Raw genomic sequence first — 25,779 nt, forward strand, 5'->3', positions numbered from 1 at the left:
TTTGAATAGCCAAAGAATGACAAAGATGCATTCCCGGTCTTACTGGGTTAACATGACGAGGCCCGGTCATGGAAAGCAAAATGTGAATACGTGTCTCTGGCCGCTGTAGAAGTTCTCTGCCACCGATGAATGTGGATCCAGCTCTCCTCTCCTCTCCTCTCCTCTCCTCTCCTCTCCTCTCCAGGCCAGTATAGATTTTACACAGTTCACTCAGACATAAATGGCTCTATCATGGGACAGTGGTGATTACTGGACACGGGCCCCACCTCTTAAATGAAAGCCCAATTAAGAAGCAAAATATTGATCCTCCCTCCCTCCACTCCTTTCTCCACCCCATTCCACTCATATAGAGAGAAATGGATCTGTCTGGGGTCCCCACCAGCCAACCATGTCGACCCCCTCCTTTATCTAGTGAGGAGTGTCTCTCTGGGAAGAGACACTCCTTCAAGGGAAAATCGATTATTGTTTTCCTTTTCTGCTTATTGTTTGTTTAGCAAAGTAGTTCAGCGTCCATATAATCCAGGTGTGATTAAACCCATGGGGTTAACCATTTCTTGCATGATGCTGCCAATAAAATAAGTTTTGACTTGTTGCAAGAAGTCAAAACAATACAATACAATAATGTGCGGGCCTATTTTTTTAATTGTATTTATTGAGGCTTGCATTCAACAGGCTTTTAAAGCAGTGGCTCTCAACTCTACCAGTGACATCATCGTTAGGCAGGGGTTTTTACCAGCTTGCAAGCTGGTCTAAGAAGAGACTGACCAACTAGTCATCCATGTGTTCCACATATTCTCGACATATTCGCGACATGTTTTCAATCATTGGCTGTCCTTTAAGCCAATGGGGATACTTTCCTAGCCTGGTATCCAGCCTGCTTCGCTACGTTCGGCTGACTTTTTTTTCTCTCTTCGCTTCTCAGTCTGGAAAGCCTCCTATCTCCAAGGGAGGCGGGACATGCCAAAAGCTTCGAAACCTAACGTGGCTTCTGATTGGTCTGTGGTGCGGGGCGGGACCAAAAAAACAGTGTGATCGTTGTGATTCGTCATTCGTTTGAACAACATCCAATCAGCAACGACGTTGCCCAACGTAACATACGACGTTGCCCAACGTAACATATGTAGTTCCAGTGTAGTTCTGCAAAACCTTCCAATGGGAGGCTTTCCAGACTGAGAAGCGAAGAGAGAAAAAAAAGTCAGCCGAACGTAGCGAAGCAGGCTGGATACCAGGCTAATACTTTCCCATACTCTGAACGGGCGGTCTCGTCCTCCCAAGCTATGGTACTAGACACGCCTCTCGCCTCTATGCCTGTACTATACACGCCTGCTGTCGGTTCAAATCGCTGTGACACAGAGTAATATATAGGACAACATTTAAGTAAAGTACTTGAGTAAATGTACTTAGTTACTTTACACCACTGCATACGAGCATGCGTCCGTTCTGGCCTAGCAGTGTTGCCAGATTCTGCGAGAGAAATAAGCAACAGGTCTATGAAAACAAAAAAGTCACACACACACACACACACACACACACACACACACACACACACACACACACACACACACACACACACACACACACACACACAGAAAAAAGAAAGCAAGCTGGTATACATGACTAACTTATTTTTTTTCAAACAAGATTTCATTTTTTAAAATGTTATTAACACGCTTCTATTATAGCATGTTAACTTTCCAGGAATAGAAAGCCTGCGGTTTCTATTACCTTGGATTCCCCATCGATGATGTCACTGGTAGGTAGGTTTCTGAAATGTCCACAGCCCTCCTCTGAGACACAAATGGGATAGACAAAATAGTATAATGAGCATTGGTGAGGACCAATTATGAAGATAGGTTGAAAATGGGCGAAGTCGTCCTTTAATGTTACTGTATACAGTATGTAAAGCACTTTCCTTGTTGTTGAAATGTAAGTACTCTGTTACAGGTAAAAGTCCGGAATTAAAAATGTACTTGAGTAAAAGTACAAAAGTATTGGCATCAAAATATACTTAAAGTACGAAAAGTAAAAGTACTAAAAGGTTTGAAAATAGCAGATCTACAAGCTCACAACGCGTCGCATCGCGGCGCGTTGTGAGCTTGTAGATCGGCTATTTTCAAATAGCCTAGGTATAAAATAGGGCTGAAGTGGTTCATGTATGTTTTATAATGTAATCATTTATATCTGCAAAGTAACTAGTAACTAAAGTTTTCAAATAATTGTAGTGGAGTAAAAGTACAATATTTGCCTCTGAGTAGAAGTACAAGTACTGAAAACTGGAAATACTCCAGTAAAGTAAAAAATCACACCCTGTGTGAAGTGGGCGGTGTCTTGCTAGCTAATCACAATACTGAATGGAGTCAACCAATCATGTACAAAAGATAAATACATTTATTGAAACACTCTTTATGATGGACGAAACCATAACTTGAAAAAAACAAATATTTGGTTTTTTTCAAGTTATGGTTGCTTATATAGGGCTATGCACATGTGTCATGTGACACTGGCCAATCACAGTCCTGAATAGACTGTGATTGGCCAATCACAGCGCAGGATAATTCTACAAATTTCCTGGGCCCAGATCACAGCGCAGGAAAATGTACATTTTTCCAAATCTCACTTATAGGGGCGGTTTCACCGCCCAAAAATACCTCAAAATTGCACTGAAGTACAGTACTTGAGTAAATGTACTTAGTTACTTCACACCACTGATCATTAGAGACCTGCAGCTAGCGCAGCTAAAAATGAGTTGCTGCTGAATTCGAGGAAAAAAGTCTTAACTTGGCATAGCAGCTGTCTTTTCCTGTTTCAGGCTCGAGTTCGCTAATGTGTGTGTGTGGTGTCTTTGCCTCCGAGGCATAGACGTACCCAGGCAGACAGAGTACATGAAAGCGGGGATAACAGTGTGACTGAGAACGCTGCTACAGTACATTACATTCTTGTGCTGTGTAAAAAGGAAGGTACATTTCTCTCTTAGCCTGCGGTGGAAAGTAACTAAGTACATTTACTCAAGTACTGTACTTAAAGGAGGAGTTCACCCAAAAAATTACGTATTTTCTATCAATTGCACACCCTATGAAGCCTTGAATCCATGGATTCTTTTTAGTTTTTGTCGCATTCTTAAGCTAATAATTTGATTCCCGTCTCCTACCGGCTAATGTATCCGGTAGGAGACACAAAGTAGATTATTTGTGTCTCCTACCGGAAATACACACGGTCATCAAATTATTGTCTTAGGAATGCCACAAAAACAAAAATAAATCCATGAAATCAAGGCTTCATGGGGTGTGTAATTGATAGAAAATAAGTAATTTTTTGGGTGAACTCCTCCTTTAAAGGGGAAGACCACCCATTTTCAATATTTAACTATGTCATTAATATAGCATAAAGGAGTTGTGTGGAAATAAGAAAAAAGTTCCCCCCTTTCTGTGTTGCGTTGAACTGGAGGATTGATTTTGGGTTTAACATTGCAAATTACACCGTGATGACTCATCATGGTGTAATTTGCAATGTTAAACCCAAAATCAATTTGGGTTTAACATTTAAAATTTTTAACATTTAAAATTTTTCTTATTTCCACACAACTCCTTTATGCTATATTAATGACATAGTTAAATATTGAAAATGGGTGGTCTTCCCCTTTAAGTACAATTTTGAGGTATTTGTACTTTACTTGAGTATTTCCAATTTCCTATACTTTTACTTCTACTCCACTCCACTACATTACACTACACTTAAGTAAAGAATTTGAGTACTTTTTCCACCACTGCTTAGCAACCAAGTACTACGAGAGCACCTGACAATGGAGAGAGGTCCAGTGTTTTTGAGGGGACAGATGCATTGTTTTACCCGTGGCGTGGATCTGTACTGTAGGGGTCGAGCCATCTAGAAGAGTGTCTGTGTGTGTGTGTGTGTGTGTGTCCGGGACTAATCTCACAAATCAGTGGACCAATCAATGCAGATTTCTAAGGAAGTAAATCAGAATAATTTTCATGTGTTTTATTTATTTATTATTAATTTAAAATTATTATTATAACTTTTTTGATATTTCAACTTTTTAAAACGTTTATTTTATACTGGAAGTGAGAAGAGGTCGCATTGGGCTGAAACTTTGCCCGTATATGGAGATCACTGACGTCTAGAGACTGGCCACACAGATCAATCGATCAGTTCAATTGATCTGATCAATTGTGTTCTGGCTTGGATCAATGAAACCAACATAATGTACTTCAAGTTCCTATTTATGGGTATCGCAATGAAGAAAAAAATTAACATGGCATTTTGTTTTAACATTAGCTCTTTTTATTTTAATATTATATTGAGGCAATCAATTTCGGTTCCACAGATAAATATTGTGAAAATAGCAGATCTACAAGGTCACAGATGCTTTGTAGATCAGCTATATTCAACATGTTTGCCTCTTTTCTTATATAATATGACAATTTGGCCAATTTTTGACCAGTTTTTATATAGTATAGTTTGTTGATTACTTTTGATACAGTAATGGTGTTTATCTTTTTTCAATATTAAAAGGTCTTAAAAGTCCTTAAGTTGTCATTTGGGGACCCCCAAAAAAATCATTTGGGGACCCCCAGGTTGATAAGCACTACTTTAGTCAACTGGCACAGTGACAACTCCACCATGTTCTGCAGTTCTAGTGAACCAAGGATGGAGTTGGTTCCCCATCCACCCTTTTTCTTTTTTTTACAGAACTGTGACTGTGACAGATCCGTCTTCCACAGTCGGTTCCTCTCTGGAACAAGTAGTTTCATCTCGCCGAAACTTCACCTCATCTTGCTCCATCTCCACCCCTACTCTTATCTATTCGTACGTTTCATTCTTTCCACCTTTCTCGACCTTCAGACCCCTTCCCTTCCCCTTGGTTGAGCTGCACGTTTTGTTTTCGTTTGTCATCACCCTCTCTCTCATCTTCCCCATTGACTTACTATTTTAACCCCTCCTTTCTTGCAGTAGCTGCGAGTGCCTGCGGAGATGAGTGTCATTGCGTCAGACATGCTTTGTATATGGTGGCTGCTCTTTGATAGTCCTGTCTACTTCGTCAAATAGCTAACCTCGATTACCGCCTGCGACGGCAGAGCGCGGCTCTCACATCACACCAACTCACATTTAGATACATTGAAGCCCATCCACTGGCTTTCCCTTTCATCTGCTGACATTGAGAATTAATAAATGAATACCTACATGTATGGATAAAGCAATGAAAACGGGGGAAACTAGGGTGAAAGGAAGCAGGCATAATAATGAGATGGGAAAGAGAGAGAGAGGTTGGAAATGAAAGCAGGTGAGAGAGAGGAGAGGGCGGGAAATGTGTGTAAAAAGAAGTGGAGAGATGCAGAAAGGGAATAGCAAAGGAGATATGATGGGGCGCGAGAGGAGACAGCTTATGCTGCAAGAGTCATTACATCGCTGCGTCTGAGCAGCGACTGCTCCTTGAAACGTAATTCTATTTGATGTATTATTTGTCCGCCACGCGACGGTGGCTCTCTCTCTCTGCGCGGTGATTGGCGTTTTTGTTAATACCTGTCTCCGTTGGAGTATGCACTCATAACCCATTTAGACCGGGAACGCATTTTAAGATTTTATTTGGCTATTCAAAAATAGCAGATCTACAAGCTACGAGCTTGTAGATCTGCTATTTTAGAAAAAACGTGATTTATTTTTGCAAATCTTTGAATATATATATTTTTTTAAGGTGGAAATCTTTTACTCAAATCTTTGCTTCTGGATGGATTCTACAAAAAAAAAAAAAATGTTGCTATCAGTGGTTCTCAAACTTTTTCATGTCAAGGACCCCCAAAATTATATGAATTTTGGCCGCGGACCCCCATCTCAAAATACTTTGTTCCAGGGACCCCCCAGAAGTTGTAACAGAGTAAAAAATGTGCGCGACAGAAAAAAAAGACATTCAAAGATTTGCACACATTTTCACGATTTTTCCAAAAATAGCAGATCTACAAGCTCGTAGCGCGTTTGCACACATTTTCACGATTTTTCCAAAAATAGCAGATTTACAAGCTCGTAGCGCGGCACTCGGTGCCGCGCTACGAGCTTGTAGATCTGCTATTTTTGAATAGCCAAAGAAATAAAAAAAATTACACAGATTCCTTCCCCGGTCTAAATGAGTTAAGCAGTCGACAAACTTACTTTGGCTTTCGGCTCGCTGCAATCCTGTTGCGTCCTCCTCCCGATTGCCTGCTGCTTTCCCATGATGCATAGTAAGACTCCTGCGGCTTGCTTTACGACCGCTGGTTGCAATTCTTTCGCGTTTCTACCAACGAGAGGCAATTTATATGCACTAGCTCAAATACCTTATACGTTTTGTGTGAGTGCTGAGCTAGGCGCTCGCTTGGTAATGGCCCCATTTCTACTGCTCTGTTTCCCCCATCGATCCGTGCCGTATAGCGGGGGCCATTGGGAAAGGCACAGAGGCGTGTGATGGACACGTTCCATTTCCTGCTCCAGCGGCACTATCAACGTGTAGGAGATCAGCCTGTCTTGTTCCCCATCGGGCCAAAACGGACCCAGGTCTCCTCGACCCCAACTCAGAGACTAAATACAGCACACACGTGCCACACACCTGCTTGCTCACAGAGTGTCAGCACACATAACATTCCAGTGGTGGAAAAAGTACTCAAATGTTTTACTTAAGTAAAAGTATCGATACTGCAAGGTAGAAGTACTCCGTTGCAAGTTAAAGTCCGGAATTAAAAATGTACTTGAGTAAAAGTACAAAAGTATTGGTATCAAAATGTACTTAAAGTACCAAAAGTAAAAGTACTGAAATGTTTGAAAATAGCAGATCTACAAGCTCACAACGCGTCGCGATGCGACGCGTTGTGAGCTTGTAGATCGGCTATTTTCAAATAGCCTAGGTATAAAATAGGGCTAAGGTGGTTAATGTATGTTTTATAATGTAATAATTTATATCTGAAAAATATCTAGTACTAAAGTTTTCAAATAATTGTAGTGGAGTAAAAGTACAATATTTGCCTCTGAGATGTAGTGGAGTAGAAGTAAAAGTACAGAAAATTTGAAATGCCCCAGTAAAGTAGAAGTACCTCAAAATAAAAGTAAAATTGTACTTAAGTGAGTAAATGTACTTAGTTACTTTACACCACTGCACATAACATGCACACACACGAGTACACCTAGAGCAGTGGTTCCCAAAACAGTGTACCAAATAAGCTCACCGGTGAGACAAGTCCACATTTTCTACTTTAGCATATTTGTTAGTGCTTGTTTATGATGCATTCATTGGACTTGCATTGTATTTGCAAATATGTATTTAGAGTTTGGTCTGCAATCTGCATACAAGCCAGACATTGGGTCTACTTGGCCCGCTTTGTGCGTTGCACCCAGGTCCCCCTTACTAGTGACACCTGTGTTTGATTTGTCATTTAACTCATAGATATAGAAACGTAGATACCTCATTGGCCGCTGCAGTTCGTTGGAGCGACCTGTATCGCGGCCGCCATATTAGCGGGGGCACGCTGCCACTCAAAGTGACTACTGGCCAATCACAGCGCGTTGACTACTGGCCAATCACAGCGCGTCTTTTTCCAGGACTTGTCGGAATGTAGTTGTCCCGCCCCCCACCTGCCTCTGATTGGCCTAGCGAACGTCCCCTTCTGTGACGCACGCGGAAGTTTCCGGCTAGCCCTGCGGAAGCGGAAGCGCGCCCGAGATACAGACGCCTCGGAGTCGGAGGAGGCGTCTACGATGTCTATAATTTAACTGAGAAAGGCTCTGCCGAAGTGCGTCCATATGTTTGCCCGCGCCAAACAAAAATAAAAGAACCTAAAGGGAATTACATGAGTGCTGGTGGTGATCTTTGTGCTTGATATGAACAAGTCCAGGTATGCCTGGGATTTTGTAATAACCACACATTATTATTGCAATATATACACAAATCAATAGTTATATAATGTTTTGTATTTACTATATCAGTACTTGGTGAACACTTGAAATAGCAAAAGTATCAGATCTACAAGCTCAGAACGCGTCCCAAAGCATCCACATTGTGAGCTTGTAGATCTACTATTTATGAATACAGGGTGTGCCTTCAGATTTTGACTTAGGCATAAAAAGTCTGATTTAGGGTAATAATATCCATGGGACTGGGGTGGGCTGAGACTGATCCGCAGCATCAAGCAACAGCAGGCGTACAAGTACATGCAAGTAATCACCGGTGGATTGGGATCAAGTATACGTTAAATGGCAGCGCTGTCAAAGCTAATTGACTTTGGTGGAACATTGTCATTTTAAAGCCAGAGCTGCTTTTTTTTATTGACAGACTAATCAACAGAGCAGATGATGTACCTGGTGAAATTGGCATAGTTTTAAGTCCACTGTGGGCTCTCTAATTAGTCAGATTATCCAAACAGCTGTTTGCAAGTGCCCCCTCTCATTTATACATGCACATGCACACACACACACACACACACACACACACACACACACACACACACACACACACACACACACACACACACACACACACACACACACACACATAGAGTCATTATGCCTCGTATGTGGATGCCCAGGGTCCCAGGGAGGCATAAATATTATGAGTAAAGGCTCTAATGACGGTGCCCTCAGCGCCAAACGAGTGTCAGCGGAGGCTTGATGCAGAATTGTTGCTGCTTGGAACTCAAAGTGTTCTGGCTTTCCGAAGAAGGCATTAGTTTGGAGGGCTTGTTGACACAATTCCATTGAAATCCTTTTACTGTGTGTGTGTGTGTGCGCGTGTGTGTGTGTGTGTGTGTGTGTGTGTGTGTGCTTCTGCATGTGTGTGCTTTTGCGTGTGTATGTGTGCAGTTAATGGCCTTGTTAGCTTGTTTTGAATCTCTGTTCAGCACAAAGCTGCTTAAGTCTTGGATAGAGGACACCTACATTGCATTGTACTGGCGTTGAACTGTGGATTACACACTGTGTGTTGACCTACCTAGGAGTGTACCATATGATTGCCTCTTTTGAGGGCCAAATTGTTGCGTCCGATTGGGTTAATTCGCCATTTTGAAGAACCCTACTGTAGGCAACCGATGTTTTGACCCGTATTTTGTAAAGAATTTTGAGAAACTTAAAGGGATATTTCACTTTCAAAAAAACTTTTTGTCATTTTATCATCTACTCAGGCCTTTGTGAGCCCCCCAGACAGTTTTTAAGTTGCTTTATTAATTATTTAGATATTTGATATTCATTTTATCAGACACGCCCCCTTCCTATACAAACCCATTGTAACTTCAAACTCCATTAGATTCATAAAAAACACCCGTCCTTGGTTCTGGTGACTCACCCTGCCCTCCTAATGCGTGAGGGGGTCGTGTTTTTCCGATTACTTTGGTCATTTATTTTATTTACATTTTTTATTGTATTTTATTTTTTTCATTTTCCAAAAAATAAATACAAAATAAATAAAAAAAAGTAATTGAAAAAACACGGCCCCCATTAGGAGGGCAGGATGAGTCACCAGAACCAAGGACGGGTGTTTTTGATGAATCTAACGGTTAAAATGAAGTTTGAAGTTACAATGGGTTTGTATAGGAAGGGGGCGTGTCTGATAAAATGAATATCAAATATCTAAATAATGAATCAAGCAACTTAAAAACTGTCTGGGGGGTTCACAAAGGCATGAGTAGATGATAAAATGACCAAAACATTTTTTGAAAGTGAAATATCCCTTTAAGTTTCTATTTAACTTTAAGGTCGGGAAGGGAACGCATGTGTGTCATTTTAACTCATTGAGTGCCATTGACGTGTTTCACATGTTTTACCGCAATGGCGCAACGTGCCAATGACGTGTTTGACGTGTTTTTTTTGTGAAAAAAATGTTCAGAACCCAAGATATCATTATCTGAAGATTCTTGTTTAACTTATAACTGAAAAAAGGCTGTATCTCGCTTCCTAAGCACTTTTTTTTTTTCTTAAAAAAATAAAATCGCACTGGCCAGAAATAGACAGAAATAATTCTGGCACTCAGTGAGTTAAGATTTCTTTGGCTATTTTTTGAAAATCGTGAACCTTTTTGCAAATCTTTGAATATATATATATTTTTTAAAGCGAACATTTGTAACTCAAATCTTTGCTTCTGGGGGATTCTACTTTTCTTTATTTTCCCCCCTTTTTTTCACTTATGTTGCTATAATAACTTTTTTCATGTCAAGGACCCCCTAATGATATGTATTTGGCCGCGGACCCCCATCTCAAAATATGTTGTTCCAGGGACCCCCAGAAGCAAAGATTTGAGTTAAAAATGTTTGCTTTCAACAATATATGCAATCAAAGATTTGCTAAATGTTCACGGTTTTTCAAAAATAGCAGATCTACAAGTTCATAGCGCGTCACCGAGTGCCGCGCTATGAGCTTGTAGATCTGCTATTTTTGAATAGCCAAATAAATCTTAAAATGACACACAGATGCGTTCCCGGTCTTAAAGGGTTAAGAGCATTTAACTTATAAGCAAACAGATACAAATAAACACATAACTTTTTGATAGATAAAATGTATACAGTATATACTGTAAAATAAACATTTTCTGTAAAAATTTGCGAAAATAGCAGATCTAGCTATTTCCAAAGTATAGTATAAGTATAAAATAGGGCGTAGGTGGTTAAACAGTACACGCAGTCCTAGTACTACAATGGGGGAAACCATAGTAAATAGAGTACCAAGTCTGTGACAAGCAAAGAGGAGAAAGACGCTGCATGTTTGTGCACAAAAAAGAGCTTAAACTCTCTCTGGGGGTTGCAGAGCTGTTGTTGTAGCCGAGTGCTTTACCCAACCTCACTTCAACTGTGGTAATCAATGCAACTCAGGGTTCCCACAAGTCCTGGAAAACGACAAAATCATTTAAATGTCCTGGAGAATATATCGTCCTGGAAAATATTTTATGTGTTCAACACGTGATGATTGCAGATTAGGTTTCCGTAAGGTAGGAATCGGTTAGGGTAAAAAAGAAAAGAAAAGGTATAGCCAGTAGCTTTGTGTTTTATGACGGCACAAATAGTTAGAATGTACCAATCCTTTAAAACCTGTATTTTTTGTCTAGGTAACGCAAACGCAAATCCACTGAGATGTGATTACACTTGTAATTGCTTCAGCTTCACTTCAGTCAAATGGTCAGACATAACCGGATCCTTTAGCACTGTAGGGCTGCAATTAACAATTATTTACTAATCTGTCTTGTCGATATAGTTTTATTTTGTATTATTCAATTTTCAATATATATATTTTTAAATTATTATTAACACACTTTGCCTGCCAATAACGCATATATGCGTTCTTTAGAATCCATCACTTGCCTGCCAATAACGCATATATGCGTTTTTAGATTATTTTTTTTTACTTTAAAATTATTTTTTTTTACCCAAAGACCAAGGAGATATGATTTTTTGAAGATCTAGACTCCTATCCACTTCCTTGTTAAAGGGATACTTCACTTTCGGGCCGGGGAAACATTTAAAAAATATATTAAAAATAAATGAAAAAAGTTATGGAAAATTCATGGCCCCCTCACGCATTAGTAGGACACTCTAATGCGTGAGGGGGCCATGAATTTTCCATAACTTTTTTCATTTATTTTTAATATATTTTTTAAATGTTTCCCCGGCCCTAAAGTGAAGTATCCCTTTAACTTAAAACTTAAAAAATCTGTATCTCCTGAGTACTTCTTTTTTTTCAATGAAAAATCTCTGGAAGGCAACAGCTAAAAATCTGAAATAATTCTGGCAGTCAATCGGTTAAAATCATACTGTGTAACCTTTTCCAATTAAACAAATACATTTTGACAACTTCTATAAAAACTGTTAAACACATGACATTCGCACCAATATGATGAAGCACTGGTAATGTGCCAGAGATATAATATTTGTTTATGTATTTCACAGTTAAATACCATTTCTGACGACTTGTTACGTTCCAAAAATATCCTCGGGCGCTAGGACCCTGCAGAATTCCTTTTTGAGTGGTACCTCTGTATCGACGAACACTGTAATGGCGATGGAGCTACAAGGGATGTCGACAAAAAGACTACTAAAATAAATGTTCACAGTAGGACTTCTATCTGTAAATAGACCATAAAATATAATAAACAAAATGGTGGTGAATACTCATCACCAGTTATCTGAACTCATGCAGACACACATCAGTGACAAACGTAACATTCGTTTTATAATATACTGCCTCCCCCTGGTCAGCCGGGGCGCCTGATGGAGGGGAAAGGAAATGGTTGGAATAACGTGTTCCTTCCACACGCTACGTCCTACCAGGGAACCCCCCCTGTCAGGTGATAAGAAGCGACTTGCTAGCTCTCATGCATTGAAGGAGGCATGAGCTCGACTCTAGGCTCTCCCTAGGCTGGCAGAGGGAGTGTAGCGCCCAGGATTACATAGACAATTGGCACTGGGTGAAAAAATGGGTTACAAAATCGTGGGATAAAATTTTAGGAAAAAATAAAATAGAGATTCACTCATTCATAATAGCTTCGATACCATTCATTTATACATAAAAGGTGTTGCACCAATTTATGAGTGTCATCTTTTAATGATTTCACTGCCATCAGTCAGCAGCTGCTCTTATGGTTTTTAGACTCCCTTACAGGCTGTTCTTGCACATTCTCTCTCTCTCTCTCTCTCTCTCTCTCTCTCTCTCTCTCTCTCTCTCTCTCTCTCTCTCTCTCTCTCTCTCTCTCTCTCTCTCTCTCTCTCTCTCACACACACTCCCAGGGGATTCTTGTGACACCTGCTGAGCTTAAATGATGCAGTCTCAGCCTTCTGAAGAGCCACATCAGAGGGTTTTTTTGGGGTTCACCCATCTGCTTGTTGAAAGTGTTACCATGCCTACTTACATTATGGGCTCTTACAATAAGTTAGTTAAGAATGTGAGAGCTAAGTATTTTTCTGATGCAGCCTAATTCATGCCATTAAACATAGTTCAGTCAGGAACACTCTTTTACTTCCTGCATGAGGTCCATTGTGTCTCACATTCACTGTTTGCGAACGCAGCGGAAGGAGGCGCGCCTTCGGCGCAAGTGGAGCTTACTATGACATCGTGCTCGGCTTGTGTGTCTCTCTGCGTCTCTGCGTCTCTGTGTGCACTGCCTGTGTGCACTGCCTGTGTGCACTGCCTGTGTGCAGCCAAGTAAATGTCCAATATAGACGTACCATACATCAAATGAAAGGTCTTTGAAAACTGAACACACCTGTCAAGGTTGCGTTTAAGCCCACCCCTTCCCCCGGAAGCCACGCCCCGGAGAAGCCTCCTAAAAACTCCCCATTGAAACCCCATGTTAAATGAAAAGTGCCCGAATCGCTCCGAAACTTTTTCTACCCCCCCTAAGTGGGGGTCTACGAACAAATACTTCGGGCTCGGATTTTGGCTCCGCCCCCCGGAAGTGGGTGAAACAGGCACTTCAAACACTTTGTTGAATTGTTCAAAAACATTAAAAGTTTTTTTTTTGTGAATTTGTATTTTTCTAAGATGCTCCTTTTAACGCAGATTTTTTTTGTATTTTTTATATATTTTTTTATTGGTTACTTTTTTTTAAATACTTTTCTTTCATTTTTTTTTTTTTTTGTTGGCCTTCGCTTCCCGCGTTCGCGCGTCTTACTTGTGATATTATGCCCTCCAATTTATTATGGATGTGTTGGAAGTAGTTGCCCTTTACCTGCTATGCATTTTTAATAGCTTTCTATCTTCTGGATCAGTCCCTCATTTTAAGATTGCTTGCTTTCAGCCGCTTCTCAAAACACCTCTTGACCGAACCATAGCAATTACAGGCCCTTAACTCATTCCCTGCCAGACTTATTTCTGGCTGTGTTTGCCCACTGCCAGCGATTTAGTGTTTCTTATAACTTTAAAAGTAAAAAAAAAAAAAAAATCATTATGATCGCAAGTCCAATTGTTTCTAAACACACCGGCGATACGTGCACGTCGCTCAGACAACAGACATTCCGATCGGGGCGGAGTCTGTGTCCACCAGCCCAGCGTAAAAACACCATGTTTCGCCATGTGAACGGAAAACGCACGTACTTTTTCACCTCGCCACAGACCTCGCTAAATCCCTTATGATCGCGTGTTCAACTGTTTGTAGACACACAGGGTAGTTGTGTGAGTGGCCCAGAGAAGACATTTTCAATCGGCGACGTTCCATTTTGCAGTAGTAGCAGTTTCTAAACGGCGTTCCACGGCGGAGAAAGACAAAGCCGAGATAATGGCGATTTAGCGGAAGGTTTAGAGCGGCGGCAGGCGGAAACGGAAATCTTCGATTGACGTCATTTCCGTATCCGGGTGTGCTACAATGAAATGTGTCACTTCGAGAGATGAAGGACTGTGAGATCTTTTGAAAATCAACGTTTTTTTGCAAAATTACGTTTTTTACGTCAGTGGCGGATTTGGTAATTGGAAAAAAATACACGCAGCAACTGTCGTCGGGAACGGGAGTCGAACCCGCGACGCGCTGTCAGGCTGGACCGCCACGCTACGGCCCAGGCCACGAACGATCTTTTAATGAACGCTGACAATGGTGATGGTTCCTTCCATACTTGTTCAGTGCAGCATTTGATGTCATTGATCATAACATTCTTATCAATAGATTAGAAGTAGTGTTTAGCAGTGTTTTACATCATATTTGGCAAATCATGTTTTTTTTTGTATCAATTGGCAACCATGTTTCCCCTTCCTCCCCTATAACTTGTGGAGTGCTCCAAGGTTCAATTCATTTTTTAAAATTATTTGTTTATATGATGTAGACTAAGGCTGAACAGTTATGATGATCTATTCTACATACTCAACCTGAAATGAAAAAATGCACAGAATAAATGTATTGGGGCTGGGGACCTTCTGTTTCCAAGGCGGCCTCTCTTCCCATTAAGCTATGGAGCTCATTCAGATGTGTAGCGCCATGCACCTTCACCAACTCTCAGTGCGTTTTTTTTCAAGTTCAAGCATGAGATAGATTATTTCAGATGGAATGAGAATAAGTCATCTGTATTCACACACACAGACTGGCCGCTGTGGGGCATTTATTTTTTATTTGCAACTGAGGGATTGGCCTGTGTGTGCAGACACACACACACACACACACACACACACACACACACACACACACACACACACACACACACACACACACACTCTCACACACATGCTCGCTCGCTCGCACACACATACACACACACACACACACACACACACACACACACACACACAATCCCCAAGCTCATTGTTTTTGAAGCGCTGTCACGCTGGGGCTCACATCATCTGTCACGTACTTCTCTTTTGCCTTCCCACTTCCACTCCACCTCTCCCCGCCTCCCCTCTGCCTTTCCTGCATTCCCCCCATCATCATCATCGTCACGTTGTATCTGTGGTGATGATAGCCTAGCTGTCAAAAGGAAGAGGAGGTGGCAAACCATCTCAGATGGAGACAGACGAGAGAAAGACCACCAGACCACATCTGTTGAGATTGTTGGCTCTTCCCCCATGATCCTTACTGACCACTGTTAGATTGGCCCTTCGCTCATCCCCATTTTCTATTATGTTTCTTTCTCTCTCACACCCACATAACCAGTGGTGGAAAAAGTACTCAAATGTTTTATTTAAGTAAAAGTATCAATACTGCAATGTAGTTGTACTCTGTTACAAGTAAAAGTCCGGAATTAAAAATTGACTTGAGTAAAAGTACAAAAGTATTGGTATCAAAATGTACTTAAAGTACCAAAAGTAAAAGTACTAAAATGTTTGAAAATAGCAGATCTACAAGCTCACAACGCGTCGCGATGCGACGCATTGTGAGCTTGTAGATCCTATATTTTCAAATAGCCTATAGGTATGAAATAGGGCTAAAGTGGTTCATGTATGTTTTCTAACTTAATAATTTACATCTGCAAAATAACTAGTAACTAAATTTTTCAAATAATTGTAGTGGAGTAAAAGTACAATATTTGCCTCTGAGATGTAGTGAAGTAGAAGTAAAAGTATAGACAATTGGAAATACTCCAGTAAAGTAAAAGTATATAAAAATTGTACTTAAGTACAGTACTTGAGTAAATGTACTTAGTTACTTTACACCACTGCTCACACCCACATACACGCATTCCATTTTTATAGTCCCATATTGTAGCATATTTAGGCAAGCTAGACGGACACAGGTGTTTGTCCTATCCCGAGCTCAGGGCCATTGAGAGGACACTGTGTCTCACTTTATTATCATGGCTCATGTCCTGTGGTGTTCACCCAAAAACACAATGAAAATAGATGATAGTCACGCAAAGAAGTTTTGAGAGCGCTCTGTCGGAGGGGAACCGTGCAGGCTTTTTGTTTGCTCGTGCATGCATGTGTGTTTGTTTGGATAGATGCACAGTAGAAAGGGCTCTCAAATGATTGAGGAAAACGGGATGGAATGGAGCAATTTACACCGACAGAGGGGACTCGATGGTGTCAAGGGAGGGAAAAAACTAAAAACGGGGTTAACGACAAAAGCGAGCAGTGTTTTCTGATGATTGCGGCACAGCAGAATGAACAAACAACTATCTAATTAGTGCGCACATTGTTTGGAGGTAATAAGACAACAGCTGCCGGCTGTGCTGAGCTTTGGCTGTGAAACGTAGCGCTATTTAGCTCGGGCCACGTGGCCCCAAGGTCAGCCCGGGGCCACCTGGTGCTACTGAGCCAAGGGGGGGGGGTGGAGGCAGGGGAATCTGGTGAGGCACACGGATGGCATGATCGATCAAAGAGCGGCACTATAGGGGTGCACCGTGCATGCAGATAAAAATGGGACGCAGTGCCATTTGTCACCACAGGGGGTGCTACAGGACCTGGGAAACCCAGGCTAGCCAATAAGAAAGAGGGATCTCATTGTGAGATAGAGGTCCCTGCCGCTGCCAGAGCCTAGCCGCGCTTCCACCGGTGTCTCTCACTCTTCCTCTCTCCATGCACCCTCCCTCTCCTCTTTCTCCCTCTCGCTCTCTCTCTCTCTCACACACACACACACACTCGTGCTCACTCTCCCTCTCTCTCATCTCTGCTGTCCGATCTCCCGCGCTCTCATCTCTGTGTATCTCTCTCTCTTGCTCTCTCTCTCTCTCTCTCTCCATCGTGGATGGGATTAGGAGTACAGAGAGAGAGAGGTGATTGCGCTCCCTGGGGACTGACTGGCTGATATAGTGTAGACGTGTGTGTGTGTGTGTGTGCATGTGTGCGTGCGTGCGTGTGTGCGTGTGTGTGTGAGTGAGTGTGTGAGTGAGTGCGGGGAGGGCAGGGTAGACAGAGACGAGACGGTCGTGGGGACCTGAGGACAGGAACGGATTGTCAAGAAGATCCAGACTGTATTTCCTACAGTGGAGATATTATTATACAGTATACTGTACCTGCACCCGCCTCAATACCTGTGGAGAGAGAGAGAGAGAGAGAGAGAGAGGACAGGACACTGACACAGCTGCTTACTGGTTGGCACGCTGTATGACCGCTATCCAGCACAAGAGGTGCCTTTTTTAGAGTGTCAGACTGGCTGTGCGCCTGCATGTGTGTTCATTTGTGCGCCTTTGTGTGTGTGTGTGTGTGTGTGTGTGTGTGTGTACATGTTTTTTTTAAATGCATCAGCGTCAGTGTGTGACTGGCTGTCTATACCTTTTTTTGTTTTTTTGTGTTGCATGCAGATTTATTGACATGGCTTCTTCTCCTTTTCTCATGCTAATGTCATTTGCCACTTCCGTGACCGAGGTGCGGAGCGTTGCCAGGTTCTCTGCAAAATGAGGTCTTGAGGTTCTGTGTGTGTGATTGCATTTGAATGCTCCGTCAATTCAGTTCAGTTCTGGATTTGTCAGTGTGTCATATATGTGTGCGTTGACTTGAGGATATATGTGAGTGAATGCAAGATGTGTGTGTGTGTGTGTGTGTGTGTGTGTGTGTGTGTGTGTGTGTGTGTGTGTGTGTGTGTGTGTGTGTGTGTGTGTGTGTGTGTGTGTGTGTGTGTGTGTGTGTGTGTGTGTGTGTGTGTGTGTGTGTGTGTGTGTGTGTGTGTGAATCATCCTCCCAATATGTCGGATAACTTTTTTTTTATTGCCAAATGAGGTTATCCATGAATTAATCTGACAATGCCGTGGGGCTCAGTGTACTAATCTTCAGTCTTCTCTACCTTCTGTTCGTGTCTTGATGTGTGTGTGTGCGCGTGTGCGTGCGTGCGCTTGTTCGTGTACATGCATGTTCAATTTGTATATCCGCTACAACATGCTTAGATATCACTGCCTTCAAATGCCAGGCTCAGTGTACTAATCTTCAGTCTTCTCTACCGTGTGTGTGTGTGTGTGTGTGTGTGTGTGTGTGTGTGTGTGTGTGCTTGTTCGTGTACTTGCATGTTTGTATATCCACTACAACATGCTTAGATATCACTGCCTTCAAATGCCAGGCTCAGTGTACTAATCTTCAGTCTTCTCTACCTTGTGTGTGTGTGTGTGTGTGTGTGTGTGTGTGTGTGTGTGCCGAGTGGCATGACTTAAAATCTCAGCTTTTATGGGAATTTTGAAGGTTAGAAGTCCCTCCCCCCACCCCCCCCCCCCCACACACACTCCAGCAGCTACTTCCTAATTTATATCCCAAAGAGTTACGCTAACCCGGGAGTGTATTTGTTAATATGGTGCCATCGGGAACCCCTAAAGCAGTGTGGTGGGTGAAGCCACTCTCCTCTTGGCAGTCCCCTACCGTTTCCATTTGTGGAAGTGTATTTCATGAGTTTATAGAGGAGCTGGCTATAGATGGACAGAGGATGTCAAGGCTTGGCCAGGGCATGTTTTAGCTCTCTTCCCGATCTCTCTCTCACTCTGTCTCTCTCTCTCTGATGGGATTTGCCCTCGCCATGCCTTCCGTCGTCTCTCATTCCCGTCCGATCGCCCTCTGATGTCGTTTACCTTCCTCCCTTTTTAGCTACCCCTGCTGAGCAAGCAATATTTACTTGTTTAGAATGATGGTCCATTCACACAGTACTGGAACCAGTGGAACGAGAGTGGTAGGGAGGGGTTTGTGTGTGGGGAGGAGGGGGAGGGGGATTGAAGCAGTGGTGGAAAAAGTACTCAAATGTATTACTTAAGTAAAAGTATCAATATTGCAATGTAAAAGTATACTCTGTTACAAGTAAAAGTCCAGAATTAAAAAGTTACTTGAGTAAAAGTACAAAAGTATTGGTATCAAAATGTACTTAAAGTACCAAAAGTAAAAGTACTAAAATGTTTGAAAATAGCAGATCTACAAGCTCACAGCGTGTCGCATCGATCGGCTATTTTCAAATAGTTTTTGAAACTCGCGATGCGACGCGTTGTGAGCTTGTAGATAGGTATAAAATAGGGCTAAAGGGGGTTACTGTATGTTTCATAATGTTATAATTTATAAATGCAAAGTAACTAAAGTTTTCAAATCATTGTAGTGGAGTAAAAGTACAATATTTGCCCCTGAGATGTAGTGGAGTAGAAGTAAAACTATAGACAATTGGAAATACTCCGCTAAAGTAAAAGTACCTCAAAATTGTACTTGAGTAAATGTACTTAGTTACTTTACACCAATGGGTTGAAGAGAGGACAAGGGAGGAGGAAGGGAGGGGGGGGAGAAGTGGGGGGTGGCAGGAGGAGAGGGAAGTAAAAGAGCCCTTGGGGGGAATCTGCTGGTGATTTATGTGTAGACATTTCTCCACACGTGTTCGCCGTCTTCGCCAATTAACACTTCCACGAATGCGTGGCCACGTTGACAGATGCTGAAACGATAAAGAGGCCAAAGTGTATTCATTAGTGTTTGGTGCATTTGTTTTAGACGTAGACGAGTGCAAATTGTTTGTGTGTATATCAGGGCTTCCTGGGATTTCCGGGTCTTCTAGGGCCCGCTTATAGTCATTTGTGACACTTATGTTTTGTTGCATAAGTGGTACAAGCGGAAAAAAAACACCTTGTGCACAGATTACAATACTTCACACCGTCACATTTTTGAGCGGTGTAGCCGCTCCTATAAGTGGGGTTGGGGTCGCTGTACTGTGATTGACTGATAAGTATTCAGACCCTTTGCTCAGTTCTGTGATTGGCTAGCGAGACGCATGATGACATTCATAACCTATAAATAGCACCACGAACTTCAAAAAAATAACTATTGTTTTTTTGAAAAAAATAACTATTATTTTATTTTTATTTTTTTAATTATTTTATTTTTTAAAAAAAACTATTTTTTTGAAGTGAGCTTCCATCACTGTGATATACACCGCTCATTTCACACTGGGTGTGATTTTTTGTATTACTTAACACATCTGGGTGCTGCTTCACGTTCTGCCCGAGGGCTGAAAAATGGCGTTCCTCCAAACCAGTGGTTCTCAAACCTTTTCATGTCAAGGACCCCCAAATTGACACTTATTATCCCGCGGACCCCCATTTGAAAAGATATGCCAGCCACCCCCCCCCCCCCCCCCCCCATAAGAGAAGATTTGTACGGCTCTAGCAGTGATTTTCACCCATTTTAATTTCAAGGACCCCCAGTTTGACATGCATTATAGGCTAAGGACCCCCATTTAATGGCCTTTCTATCTCTGGGACCCCAATTTATATTGTAGAATCAATGTCAATGTAACTCTGAGAGGGTACAAATAGAACCAAATGGACCCATTTGGTTCCATTTGTACACTCTCAGACTTACAGACCCATAAGGGTCCATTTGGTTCCTAACTATCTATCATTCTACCCCCTGGAACCCCCTCAAGGACCCCTGGGGGGTCCCCGGACCCCACTTTGAGAACCACTGCTCCAAACCACAGTGGGGGATTTAACTGTCCCGTGCTGTGGCCTTTTTAGGATTAACATGCATTGGGGGTTTTCGTTGCAACTTTTTTTTTGGGGGAATTCAGAACGTGATTTTTCCCCTTTCTGTTCCTCCAGGGGGTGTGATAGACAAGGACCTGCGCCACTACCTCAACCTGCGTTTCCAGAAGGGCTCGGTGGACCACGAGCTGCAGCAGATCATCCGGGACAACCTCTACCTCCGCACCGTCCCCTGTGAGTTACACGTTATTATCACTCTCTCTGTCGCCTCCATGCTTCCGCCCCGCAGTGTCACATGATGATGTGACCGCCCTCTGCACCTGTTGCTGTGTCTACAAGCCTCCCAGTGTTGATTTTGACAGCAAATCTTGATTCAGTTTTAGTCATAGTCTTTTGAATAAAATTCCAGTTCAGTTTAACCCATTAAGACCTGAGAAGATTCTAGAAATATCTTCTAAATCCTAAAAAAAAATTGAAAAAAAAAAACAATTTTTTTTTCCCTCGATTTTTCAAAAATAGCAGATCTACAAGCTCATAGCGCGGCACTCGGTGCCGCGCTATGAGCTTGTATATCTGCTATTTTTGAATAGCCTAAAGAAATCTAAAGTGACACAGATGCGTTCCAGGTATCAATGGGTTAAGTCATATTTTAGTCACCTGAAATGTTGTCGCTTTTGTCTAGTTTTAGTCGACTAAATCTACAGTTGATTTATTCGTCTAAAATGTATTTTGGCGGTGCCGCGATGGCAGCCGTAATGGCTGATTTTACACTTGGTTGCATGTTGAAAATAGCCGATCTACAAGCTCACAACGCGTCGCGCTGCGACGCGTTGTGAGCTTGTAGATCTGCTATTTTCAGAGCGCAACACCCGAGCGCAGCAAAACATAAAATGATTTGTTTTTTAGTTCTATCACTAACATATTAGTCTAGTTATTATTTGTTGACGAAATTGACAATATATTTAGTCTTAGTTTTAGTCATCGTAGCTTAGTTTTTATTTAGTTTTCATTTAGTTTTCGGCAGTGAAAAAAGGTAGTCGACGAACATTTTTTTGTCATACTTTTAGTCGACAAAATCAACACTGTTGTCTACAGCCTCCTCGTGCACAACTGTCTCTTGTCACTTGAAACCAAGCTCTGTCTCACGGCTAAGAAGAGCACGCAATAAAACCGACGGTGTCAATTTAATCATTGAGAAGTAGTGTTACACTCTCAGAGTTAAATTGACGGTGTAGATCGCTGCAATTAGGTTGTTCTTTCTGGAGATTCTCGTCTGATGGTGCTACAGTAGGTTCAGGAGAACGTAAGAATCTGAGGTTTTACCAACGGGATCTAGAGAGCTGAATTAGCGGTATGACATAACGCTTGATCATTATGAGAGATTGAGATGGAGCTAGTCTGCTTCCCTTCCTGCAGCCCAATGCCCCATTAACTTCCGTCTCGAGTCTGTGCTGTACAGTGGCTCTAGCTGTGGCTGTAAATCGATTATTAGACGCTGCAGTGCTGGTTTAGCTTGAAGGAGCCGTGGCCAATGCCACTGCTCAGGTAGAGATACCTTTTTTTTACATTAAAGAAGAGTTGGCTCCTCTGCTCTGTGTTTAATTAGTATCTTCCCTGCGCAACAGCGTAGGCTATTAAAGGTATGGTAAGTGATTTTCTTTGGTTAAAATAAGTGTTAAATAGCTCTATATTCTGATAGTACTCATAGCTATATAGTGTTTGTTCAGTAAAAGGAGTCTCCTTGTCTCTCCAGCTCTTTATAAAACAGAAAATGCATTTTCGTTTCAGTTTCAGTTTCATTTCCAATTTTATCCAATCAGGATAGAGAACTCAATCAGGATATAGATTAAACAAGTGAAATTGGAAGTGATGACACTAAGAAATGAGCAGACAAAATTGGAACTGGAACAAAAAAATGGGTACTTTCTCCTGATTGGCTGAGATTTTGACACCTACCGGAAAATGTATTTTCTGTTTATTAAAGAGCTGGAGAGACGGGGAGACTTCTGTTACCGAACAAACACTCTATAGCAATGATTACTATCAGAATATAGTGCTTTAACCTTTTAACAAAATATTTTTTGTTTTAACCCAAAAATATCACTTACCCTACCTTTAACCCATTACGACCGGGAGAAGCATCTGTGTCATTTTTAGATTTGAGCTAAAAAAGCATTATTTTACACTTTGGCTATTCAAAAATAGCAGATATACAAGCTCATAGTGCGGCTATGAGCTTGTAGATCTGCTATTTTTTGAGAAATTGTGAAAATGTGTGCAAATCTTCAAACATTTTTAACTCAAATCTTTGCTTCTGGGGGTCCCTGGAACAAGATGGGGGTCTGCGACCAAACGCATATCATTTTGGGGGTCCTTGATATGAAAAAAGTTTGAACACCACTGATAGATTAAAACATACGTTTTTTTCAGAATACTGTCGGGAATTAGAAGACATTTGTAGAATCGGCCTTCCTAGACATAATCATTGCCAGTTGAGCAACTGATCCTTGGCGTTTTGTAGAGAGACGCTTATCTGAGCTTTGGTGTTTTAGTAGAGAAGCTACGGTGAGATTTGAAAGGCACTGAATCTTTGGCAACGTGTTGTTGGCATGTACAACTCATATCTGGACAGTAATTGGGGGGTTTTGTATGATTGTAAGATGGAATTACGTTTCACTGCTTATGTGGACTTTGTGCATTTGTGATGTGAAATCCATACTAGGTTCATTTAATGGTTGTACTTTGGCTATTTGCCCACGCAACAGGTGCTTATTACGGTCAGTCAATTGAGTGTGTGTGTGTGTGTGTGTGTGTGTGTGTGTGTGCGCCTGTGTGATATCAGCGCATTAGCCTACTGTAGCTGTGCCATTAGACCCAGTTGGCTCCTCTGAATTCTTAACCCATTAAGACCTGAGACGATTATTAAAAATGTTTTCTAAATCCTAAAAACATTTTTTTGAAAAAAATCACAAACATTTTTTCAAGATTTTTCAAAAATAGCAGATCTACAAGCTCATAGCGCGGCACTCGGTGCCGCGCTATGAGCTTGTATATCTGCTATTTTTGAATAGCCAAAGAAATCTAAAGTGACACAGATGCGTTCCAGGTGTTAAAGGGTTAATGGAGGTGCATTCTTCAAGGCCAGATTTCATTACAATCATTTCTCCGCTTCCCTCCTCAGGAGCACAGGGCTCAGGAGGAACAGAGAAAGGTGTTTGTTTGTTAGTAGCAGGAAGTGTTGTATTTTCTCATTTTCTCAGCTGTGTATGGTTTTCAGAGACGGGAGTTGGAGAGAGGAGAACAAAGGACAGAACAGATAGACATACATGAAAGAGACCTGTTAGAGAGAGAGAGCGAGAGAGATACACCTGTACAGTTAAGAAAGGGTTGAGGCATAGACATGGAACATAATAATCATTTTAAAGGCAAATAGTCAGATAAAGTGAGACCGACAATGAGAGAGGGAGAGAGATGGAGATGAGGTTAACTGTTGAATTTAATGAAACTTTAACAATGCAGTTTAGTCATGGCGGGGGAGGGGGGGGTGCTATGATGACAATATACCATAGCCTGCCGTGAGTTATTGCTTGTAAGAAACTGGGTGATCAAATATGGCAACATGAAATTCATAAAAAACCTGCACAAAGAAGGTGGGTGCATAGCCGTCATCCTTTGCCGTTTCTGATACTGGCATAGAAATCTTGCAGTCTTAACTCATTCACTGCCAGAGTACTGTACAGTAAGTCCCAAACCTTTTTGGCTCCAAGGACCCCTTCCAATATATTCAATACCATATTCATCACCAACCACCCACAATGTCAAATTGTGTGTTAAATGTTGAAGTAACTTTATACTTACTAGTTGCTACTTTATAGTTGCATAATGGAGATACTTGATATTGGTATGAGTAATGTGACTGCATCTCGTTGAGACTTACTGGTCCACCTTAAGTCAGTCCACCTTAAGGCCAGGTTAGCTAATTTCTTTAGCTTGTTTACTCCGTGACATCGTGCCTAATGTTGGGATTGAACCACAAACAGAGCCAATAGATATAGCATTATATTATAGTCCATTACCCGGGGATGTACGAACTCAAAATATTGGGCACACTTTTAGTTATGTGTGTTCCCATGAGTCGATGTCTGCCTGTCAGTGACAACACACACACACACACACACACACACACACACACACACACACACACACACACACACACACACACACACACACACACACACACACACACACACACACACACACACACACACACACACACACACACACATTTAACATATTTATTTGCGTTGCACATTTTAACAATACATTCTTGAACACAAACAATAATAGATGCACAAACTTGGAAAAAACTCAACGTCAAGTATTTCAGAATACAGATCACGGGTACAGGAAGAGCATCGCCTCCTCCATATATGGCGACTGCCAATTATCACAGACATTGAACAGAATTTTGCCAATGCCTTAGCTTTTGGCTTGGGCATTCCTGCAATCTGCAGGCCTCTCACAACTGATTTATGGACATTACAGAGGGGCTTCCAAATATGAACACAAGCAGTTTACATTTGTAACCAAGCTGCATGATAGCATCCTTAAGACGTTGGTACTTAAGCACCTTGGTAAGGAATGCCTCTTCCAGGCTGTGATCAAATGCACATGCCACTTCCAAAATGGTCACTTCTCTACTGTCCTCATCAACAACAACAACATCTGGTGTATTAGCTGTGACATCTGAAAAGGCATCATTTTCATTATTGCGCATGAACATGGCAGTTGAAACACAAGAGTGCTTATACATTTTGGCAGATGATGAAACATATGAACTTATGTCCTTAGCTAATAGGTCAACAATTCTGTCATGCCTAGCAATGTACATTCCCTTATATACATGGCAGCCGTTCAGAATATGTGACAGAGTTTCAGTAATTGGAGTGTGGTCATGGTGCAGACAATGAGGAGG

At 41.6% G+C, this 25,779-nt stretch overlaps 1 protein-coding gene across 5 annotated transcripts in view; it reads left to right on the top strand.

The window, feature by feature from the left end:
* The window catches only part of magi2a (membrane associated guanylate kinase, WW and PDZ domain containing 2a), a gene marked incomplete at its 5' end in the record, with an annotated part of 338,913 nt that overhangs the window by 78,513 nt on the left and 234,621 nt on the right, over positions 1 to 25,779 (top strand). For all 5 annotated transcript variants that reach the window (XM_080420917.1, XM_080420918.1, XM_080420919.1 and 2 more), the window contains one exon: positions 20,922 to 21,038. In XM_080420917.1, the coding sequence (XP_080277043.1) occupies positions 20,922 to 21,038 (117 nt within the window). The remainder of the gene's footprint in view (positions 1 to 20,921; positions 21,039 to 25,779) is intronic.

The sequence above is a fragment of the Gymnoscopelus braueri genome (genome assembly GCF_963280865.1).
Source record: "Gymnoscopelus braueri genome assembly, chromosome: 23".
NCBI lineage: Eukaryota > Metazoa > Chordata > Actinopteri > Myctophiformes > Myctophidae > Gymnoscopelus > Gymnoscopelus braueri.